General features: G+C 53.9%; 1 protein-coding gene across 1 annotated transcript in view; it reads left to right on the top strand.

Moving 5' to 3' along the window:
- The first annotated feature begins 238 nt into the window (after nucleotides 1-238).
- Nucleotides 239-9070, top strand: part of CUNH8orf58 (chromosome unknown C8orf58 homolog) — a 22548-nt gene continuing 13716 nt past the window's right edge. Inside the window, exons 1-2 of the mRNA XM_026657405.2 lie at nucleotides 239-287; nucleotides 4019-4143. Of these exons, the coding sequence (XP_026513190.2) occupies nucleotides 239-287; nucleotides 4019-4143 (174 nt within the window). The remainder of the gene's footprint in view (nucleotides 288-4018; nucleotides 4144-9070) is intronic.

Here is a 9070-nt window from a genome sequence, read left to right as displayed (position 1 = left end):
AGGGCGTGAGCAGAGATTTTCTCCTCAAACCCCCCTGCTGCTCATCAACACCCCCCCCCCATTCACACCCCTTTCTCTCCGCCCCTCCGGCGGGGGGAGCCGTCCTCTGGGAGTGTCCCAGCCCAGGCAGACCCCTCCCCGCAGAACGCGGCCAGGAGCCTGCCGAGGGGGGCTAAGCAGAGCGAGCGCCCGGAGCCTGCCGCACGCACACTGGGCAGAAGCCGGTGTCCGCTCGGAGATGCTGAGGAGACGGCGGGTCTTCGCCGTGGAGCCGCTCTGGAGCCGAGGTGAGCCCCCCGGGGAGTGGCTGTGGGTGGTAGCCGCGGAAGGGAGGGGAGGGCTGGGGACGCCCTGGGCTCTCTCCGTTCCCTTTGCGCTCCGGGGCTGGGGCGGGTTCTGCGCCCCCGGGGCTTTCCAGCGCCCTTCCATGCGCGCAGCTGGCTCCGGGGTTCCTGCCGCCGCCGCGGACAGGTACTGAGACTCCTCTGCCCGCAGCCGAGAGTGGCCCCGGTTCCCCCCCCCCCCGACCTTCTCCTCTCCACGGGGCGCTCTCTTCCCCGCGCCTCGCCTACGCCCAATGCGCCCTGGTAGTAGGGAGTGAGTCTGGTCCGTGGGGTGGGGGGCTCCCTGCGCACTGTTGGGGTTCCTGTTTCCCAGACTTGCCCTTGGCCCATGTCACCCCCACGCCAGGCCCTTGTTTCTGGGCGCCTTAGGGAAGGTTCCTGCTCTGTGTGCCTTGATGGGTGCCCCATTTCTGGGGAGCTCCCTGCTCTGTGTGGGGCCTGCAGGCACCCTAGGCGCTCCCTGCTCTGTGCACCCTAATAGGTGTCAGTAGGCTTTGGATTTGTTTGCCATTTGGGTTCTATGCGATCCAGCCCAGGCAAACAAACTGCCCCAAGGCACAATGCTCCACACTGCAGCTCCCTCTCTTTGAGGGAAGGGGCGAAGCTAACTTGCTCCGGGATGAGCTTGCCCCTCCCCAGCACAGGGGACTCCTGGCTGGTGTCCTTCTGCACTGGGGAAGGGGCTTCTGGAACTCCAGTAGGTGCCAGCGCTTTCTGCAGGAGTTCCCTTGGAGGAGGGACGGGGGAAGAGGTGTATTTACAGCACACAAACTGTGCTTCCTTCTGGGGTTCACTCCCTCCGGGGTGCAGGTCTCCAGAGTCATCCCTGACCATGGCTCCAATCAGTGGTTTAGCCCAGAGCAGATGTGGCTCCACTAAGCTAGGCACACCCATACCTCTACTGTAGTTCGGTTGTTCTCAACCTTTTCCATACCAGAAACCCCTGTTACACAGAAACATGTTTGGGACCCAGACAGCCATACAGACTCATAGACTTTAAGGTCAGAAGGGACCAATATGGTCATCTAGTCTGACCCCCCGCATGATGCAGGCCACAAAAGCTGACCCCCCCACTTTCCCTTAGCTCTGCTGTTGAAGTCTCCAGATCGTGATCTAAAGACTTCAAGTGGCAGAGAATCTTCCAGCTTGCGACCCCTGCCCTATGCTGCGGAGGAAGGCGAAAAACCTCCAGGGCCACTGCCAATCTACCTTGGAGGAAAATTCCTTCCCGACCCCAAATATGGCGATCAGCAGAACCCCGAGCATACAGGCAAGATTCTCTAGCCAGACCCTCATTTTACCAGCGATGGCCGTTATTGCCTAATTGATTAGAATCACGTAATCCCATCAAACCATTCCCTCCATAAACTTATCTAGCCTAATCTTGAAGCCAGAGAGGTCTTTCGCCCCCACCGTTTCCCTCGGAGACAAGGAGCATAGCTGGGGACCTCTGGAGCAGAGAGGGTAACTGCTCTTTGCACTGCTGTTCTTGACACCTGATGTCAAAGATGGCCATGTCTCTGTAGTGCAGCCACTATCCAACTTGCTGGTGAAACAGGTTTTCCGAACCAGTTTAGCGGTGTGCTGGTGTGGACCTGGCTGAGCAGTGGAGACTCAAACCAGCCCACCTATGGCTTTGTCTGCTCCACCAGGACTGTCGCCTTCCAGAGGAGATCACAACACAGTCCTGTGAGGAGCAATAACACTTGTGCTGCTCTGTAATTCAGAGTCCCAGAACAATTCCAGTGGGGCTCAGTGCTTTTTTGGGGGGGGGGGGGGGGCAGCAGGGGTTTGGAGCCAGGATTCCTGAGTTCCTTTCCTGGCTCTGCCAGTGACTCGCTGTTTGACATGCGGGGTGGGGGCGTCAATGAATCTCCCTTCTGAGCCTAGCTCTGAGTTCAACCCTGCCCTGTTTCCCCTGGATTATTTTGAACCCTATTTCCTCTTCCAGTCTGGAAAAGGGGACTCCTCAGAGGGGTGGGAAAGACACAGCCGTGCAGGGAATGGGGCTAGGATGCAGGAGAGAGCGAGCTGGAAACCATTCACAGCGAGAAGCCAGCAGTGAGTCTCCAAGCTCCCTGCATGGGGGCTATGTACGTGCCACACCCAGGGGCGGCTCCAGGCACCAGCGCACCAAGCGCGTGCCTGGGGCGGCAAGCCGCAGGGGGCGGCCTGCCGGTCGCTGTGGGGGTGGCAGTCAGGGAGCCTTCGGCGGCATGCCTGTGGGAGGTCCACCGGTCCCGCAGCTTCGGCAGCAATTCGGCGGCGGGTACGCCGAATCCGCGGGACCAGCGGACCTCCCGCAGGTGCACCGCCGAAAGCCGCCTGACTGCCATGCTTGGGGTGGCAAAATACATAGAGCCACCCCTGGCCACACCTATGTCCAGGTGGAGATTTGCCATGGACAGCTGGCTCAGCTACCTGCTGGAGGAGGCTAGCGGGTTTGGGATTGGTGATGGAACAAGGAGGCTTTCAGCTCTGGTTTATGGGATCAAATCCAGCTCAGATCAGTAGTAACTGAAAGCCCCAGTTCAGCTACCAGTAGCCACAGGTGTTAGCAGCAGACCAAGGCAAAGAACCGAGCAGGCCATGCAGGCAGGCTGAGCTCCCTCTTGGTCAGCACTGAGGTATGTTGGCAGCATGGACATGTGGAGAGGGCAGGGAGGAAGCTTACACATCGGTTACTGGTGCTGGGCCTGTCCTGGGAATAAGGAAGTTGGCAGGGCTGCGCTAGCATGAGCATTAAATACACGTGTGAGAGAGAGAGGAAAAAGTGGCAAGAGGCCCCATGTATCTATTATAATCTGTTCCCGCCAGTCTTTCCTTGTAAAACTGCCTTGTGTGTGTACATTCCACCCCACCTTGAAACTGGGGGTGGAGCTAACAGTCCCTGCTGGCTGATGGAAATATTTGGGAATTACTGGAATTTGTATAAAAATGTCCCTGCAAGGTGTGTTTTGGCCATTAATTGCACAGTTGTTGTTTAAAGGAAATGAGGAATGCTGCAGATTTAACTGCTGCCTGTCTGATTGGGCATTAATCTGCTCGCCAGTCCTACATGCATTTGCCTTTTGGTTGCATGTGCTGCTTAGGTATCTGTCTTATTTTGCTTAAAACCAATAGGCTCTTGATAATCTGCAATGTATGGTATGAATGAAATCTTGGTCTTGTGCCACTTCTGTTTTGGTCCGGATACTTCCTGGAGTGTGAGGCAAATGTAGTGTGGTCTAGTGGACCGAGCATGAAACCATGACCTTGGGCAAGTTACTTAACCTTTCTAGTATCTCTCTCTTAGCTCAGCTGACTCACAACACCTTGTGAGGCAATTATTAATGACTGTTCATACATTGCTCTGGCACAGAACCATGCATCTTCAAAGCAAACTATTGTAGTAGCATTGTTTGTGTATGATTAAATGCATAAAGAACTAGCTGAGAAGATCTCCTATAATGGGGTGCAAACAAGAAATTTTGTGGTTGTGTCAGATAGTCTGTGTGTCCAGGTGTGGCCCTACATCTTGGTCTCCAGACACAAATCCTGTCCTCCCTGCCTGTGAGGATTAAATCAGCCCAATGCAGGGCTCTCAGGAAGGGAGAGATGCCCTCCCATAAGACCAACCCTGCCAGCCAAGATCCTCGAATCTGGGCTCTGCTGGTGACTTGTTCTCTCTCCAGAAGGGATGGAAAAGGGGCTTCCATTGGTTGCCACAGCCCAGGCCCCACACTGGGGTCAGCACAATGCCATGCCCGACGCCTACCATGGCATGCGCTTGACCACAGCCAGCTCCTATGTTTCACACGTAGGTGTCGATAAAGCTAGGTATCTAAATCAATGTTTAGGGCTTGTCTACATGGGGTGTCTTCCACTTCCAGTATATCTGGAATTAAGCTAATTTGGCATAAATCTGTCCCATACGTGAAACTAATCCGGAATCGTTAATCTGCTTTAAATTCACACCCTACCTTAGTTCAGTTTAGCTTTCATGTGTAGACAAGCCCTGAGTGATCTAACCCACTTTGCTGAGCACCTGCAGCTCTGTCTGAAATGGGAGCAGGGCACTTGTCAGTTCTGGAAGATCTAGCCCAGGGGTCGGCAACCTTTCAGAAGTGGTGTGCCGAGTCTTCATTTATTCACTCTAATTTAAGGTTTCGTGTGCCAGTAATACATTTTAACGTTTTTAGAAGGCCCCTTTCTATAAGTCTATAATATATAACTAAACTATTGTTGTATGTAAAGTAAATAAGGTTTTAAAAACATTTAAGAAGCTTCATTTAAAATTAAATTAAAATGCAGAGCCCCCCGGACCGGTGGCCAGGACCTGGGTAGTGTGAGGCCATAAGTTGCCTATCCCTGATCTAGCCACTTACTCAGGGTCCTAACTGTTGATCTAATTACCTAGCTTTGTAGATGCTCAAGTTTGAAATGTTGGTGTCTGTGTGGCTGTCTTTCCACCTCCTCAGTCCAGATTTAAGATTTGTTCTTAGTTCATAGTAATCTTAAGTAATACTTTTGCTTAAGGAAGGAGCTGAAATAAGGGAATTGGGAGAGCTCTTCTTGCTAAAACAAGGAGAGGTGCATGAAATAAACTGGTGTCCTATTAGATGCACAGTCGGGAAAGTAACTGAAATACTTTGCTCATGGATTGTATTTTCTAAATGGACAACCTACCCTAAATTTTCAAAGGCTGAGGGACAATCTTCACTCATTGCTATATTTGCTTTCCACAACCAACTCTCTGTATAACTTTTCATGCGTGATGTACCCGAATGCTTGGCTGCTAATATCTAAACTGTATTCTTAAATTTATTCACCTACATTTGGGTTATTGCTGATTATGCACTATATGTATCTTATGACTTTAAAAACAAACTTTGTATTTGTGGGTAATCTAAGCACGACACCCAGATGTACAGACACTCTTTTCTTAACCTGTGTACTATATCCTTTTTTAACATTAGTTTTAATAACATTTTAAAATCTGAAATCCATGTGGCTGGTTGGTTGTCCCAAAGCCACTCTTGACCTCTAAACCACCATATTGGCCCATGGGTGGGGTCAGCGGGTGGAAAGGCTTCTTAACGAATAGCTAGACCATCTGGAGGGCTTCCTCCCATGTGGCACCTGGGTGCATGTGCAACTGCCAGCACTTGCTACTCAAAGCCTAGATCCACCTGTCCGGCAGCATGGGAATGAAAGCTTGTCTATCTTGTCTTGGAGGATCTGCTTTCTGGGCCCCTCCCTCCACTTCCTGACACTTTCACACTGGGGGTTTTGGGCACCTGTGATGGGAGGAGATGTGGGACTGCCATCTCCGAGTGAGTCTTGCTGGTTACACTGGGTGCAATTATGTCCCGTATTGCAAGGTGATGGCAGATGCATTCCTGCCTGTGTCTTACATAGATAAGCAGTTGACCCAGCTATCTCACTGCTGGGCCCTCCCCAGGCAATGCAGCATCCATCCATCAGGGGAACTGAGCCCAGCCCAGCTGTACAGATAAGTGACTTTGGCCTCTAATGTTCCCAGGATGCCAGAGGCGGGGGGAGGGATGGTGTTGGTTTCTAGAAACATTCCCTGCTGGGGGGCTCTGGGGCAGGCCCGGGCTCTGGGGATCAGGGAAGGGTAATATTGCCTGCTCTGAAGGTGCATGTGGTGGTGGCGGCAGAGAGGCCGATCCCAAGCCATAGTCTCCCCTAGCAGAGACCTGGCCCTGTGGCTTTATGCCATGTGGTGCGTGGGAAACGGCATCTTGTCTCCCAGCAGAGAGAGGGTGACTTGTATTCTCTGGGCAGTGACTGGAGACTGTGGGTCAGGCCCTCGCCGGAGGATCTGGCTGCGGTCGAGTGCATGCCATGGTATGGGTCAGGCGTGGCGCTGCGCTGACCCCAGTGTGATCCCATCGGCCAATGGACGCTCCTTTTCCATCCTCGCTGGAGAGAGAGCGAGTCACTGGCAGAGCCCAGATTGGGGCACCTTAGTGACTGGGTTGGTCTTATGGGAGGGCATCTCTCCCTTCCTGAGAGCCCTGCATTGGGCTGACTTATCCTCGCAGGCAGCAAGGACGGGATTTGCCTCCTCGTGGAACCCGTTAACACTGCAGTGGATCGTGCTTTCTGCCTGGCCTCCGTGTTGCTGGCAAGTCTGTTCCCTCTGGCTTCCCTGATCAGGCTGGAGTATGTTGTCCCTAGTCCAGAGGTGGGCAAGCTTCAGCCCGCGGGATCCTTCTGCCCGGCCCCATAGCTCCTGACCCAGGAGGCTCGCCCCCGGCCCTTCCCCTGCTGTTCCCCCTCCCCTGCAGCCTCAGCTCACCCCACTGCTGGCGCAACACTCTGGGCAGCGGGGTTGCGAGCTCCTGGGGCGCAGAGCCCGGCCTGACCCAGTCTCTGTGCTGCGCAGTGGCATGGCTGGCTCCAACCGGGCGGCACGGTGCTCCAGGCAGCGCGGTAAGGGGGCGGGAAGCGGGGGGCGAGGGGGGTGGATAGAGGGCAGGGGAGTTCGGGGTGGTGGTCGGGGAACGGGTTGAATGGGGGCAGGGGTCCTGGAGGGCAGTCAGGAAGGAGGAGGGTTTGGATGGGGCGGACGAGGGACAGGCAGGGGCAGGGGTTCCAGGGGCGGTTGGGGATGGGGAGAAGGGGTGGTTGGATGGGGCAGGGGTTCGGGGGGGGAGGAGTCAGAAATTAGAGGGGGGGTTGGATGGGGCAGCGGGGGGCAGTCAGGGGTGGGGGTTTTGGGGGTGGTCAGGAGACAGGGAGCAGGGGGGGGGATGGGGCAGGGGTTCCGGAGGGGCCATCAGGGGGCGAGAAGCAGGGAGGGATAGGGGGTGGGGACCGGGCCACGCCTGGCTGTCTGGGGAGGCATAGCCTCCCCTAACTGGCCCTCCATACAATTTCCGAAACCTGATGCGGCCCTCGGGCCAAAAGGTTTGCCCGCCCCTGCCCTAGTCAGTATCCCTAATAGCAGTGGGGAGGGTGACTTGTGTGCGCTAGCGGCGAGGGAAGCGTAGAAACAGGGCTCTTAAATCCTAGTGCCTGCAGACAGCACAGCGTGAGGAGTGGGACAGGGAGAGCTGTGCTGAGCTGGGAAGTTATCCCTCCGTGCAGCAGGGCTCTGGTGCCCAAATGAAAGCACCAGCTGCTGACAACCCTTGTGCCAGCGCCCTTGCCCAGGCTGGGGGACACTTGACGTGCTCACGGAGTGACGTGGTGAGAGTGGCGTTCAGTGGAGCCTGGCTCGCTCAGCGCCGAGGAATGCGGTTTGGGCCTGGTGCCAGGAGGGAGCTGTTTACAAAGCACCTCAGAAATGTGATTCACAAAGGGCCTGGGATCTGGGTCCCGCCCCAGGGGATGTTTCCGGGGAGACTTGGGACGCGCTGGGCTGTCAGATGCGCGCTTGGCAACGGGCTGCAAAATGCAGAATGAATCCACACGTCCGGGTGTAAGAACTTGAGGTCAAAGGATCCCAATTCCTAACCTGGCCGCCAGGGGAGGGCTGGGGTCACAGTGCAGGGAGATGAATGCAGCTTCCAGGGAAATGGCGAGTGACCCTCTCTGAGCTGCCCTTACAGAAACTAGATCAGACCTCTGTGGTCTGCGGCCAGGGGCAGGGCAGGATCCGTCCCTGCTGCCCACTCCAGTCACAAATAGGGTGACCAGATCGCAAGAGTGAAATATCAGGACACAGTGGGTGAGCGGGGCGGGGGGAGGGGAGAGGACGACAAAGACAGACACAGGTGCACAGAGCCATGAGAGGGGGCCCTAGGAAGCTGCGAGAGGGGTTGTACAGCCCCTGCTGCAGCCCGCACCACAAGCCACAGGGCAAGGACACCTATTGAATTCAATGAGAATTTTGCATGTGAATTGATGTACCTAGTTCTGAGATTATAAAGCCAGAAGGGATCCGGTGATCACCTGGTCTCACTGCCTGTATAGCACAGACATAGAACTTTCCCAAAATAATTCCTAGAGGATAGCTTTTAGAAAAAGCTTTTAGAAAAACACCATGACCCTTAGTATATTGTTAATCGTTAATTACTCTCACCATTGAAAAGGTATGCCTTATATCCAGTCTGAATTTGTCTAGCTGCAACTTCCAACCGTTGGCTCATGCTCTACCTTTCTCTGCTAGACTGAAGTGCCCATTATTAACGATTTGTTCCCCATGTAGATACTTACAGTCTATAACCAAGTCACTTCTTAACCTTCTTTTTGTTAAGCTAAATAGATTGAGGTCCTTGAGTCGATCACTATAAGGCATGTTTTATAATCCTTTAATCAGTCTTGTGACTCTTCTCTGAACACTCTCCAATTTATCAATATCATTCTTAAATTGTGCACACCAGAACTGGACACAGTATTCCAACAGTGGTTGCACCAGTGCCAAATACAGAGATAAAATTACCTCTCTACTCCTGCTTGAGATTCCCCTATTTAGGCATCTGGCCACCCTATTTCTGTATGCATTTCCCCAGGTTTTTTTGTAAAAATCAAAACTGAACTGCCCCATGAAATTCTGTCATGTGGAATCATCGTGAAACTCGCATGGCTCCAACCCTGCCGATGAACCTTTAGATCCACTGCACAGACTTCTGCCACTTGAGCTAATGGAGTAAGTGATCGCAGAAGCAGTAGGTTGTCATCCTATATGTGATCGGTCAGCTCTATAGGGGGATGAGACACTTTTTTTGCCACTGGGTTTCACAGATATCTGCTGACAGAAGAGGAACTGTGAA

The sequence above is a fragment of the Terrapene carolina genome, unplaced genomic scaffold (assembly GCF_002925995.2).
Source record: "Terrapene carolina triunguis isolate 2854851 unplaced genomic scaffold, T_m_triunguis-2.0 Scaffold53, whole genome shotgun sequence".
Lineage (NCBI taxonomy): Eukaryota > Metazoa > Chordata > Testudines > Emydidae > Terrapene > Terrapene triunguis.
The sequence above is the reverse complement of the archived record's forward strand: the minus strand, read 5'-3'. Positions and strand labels throughout refer to the sequence as shown.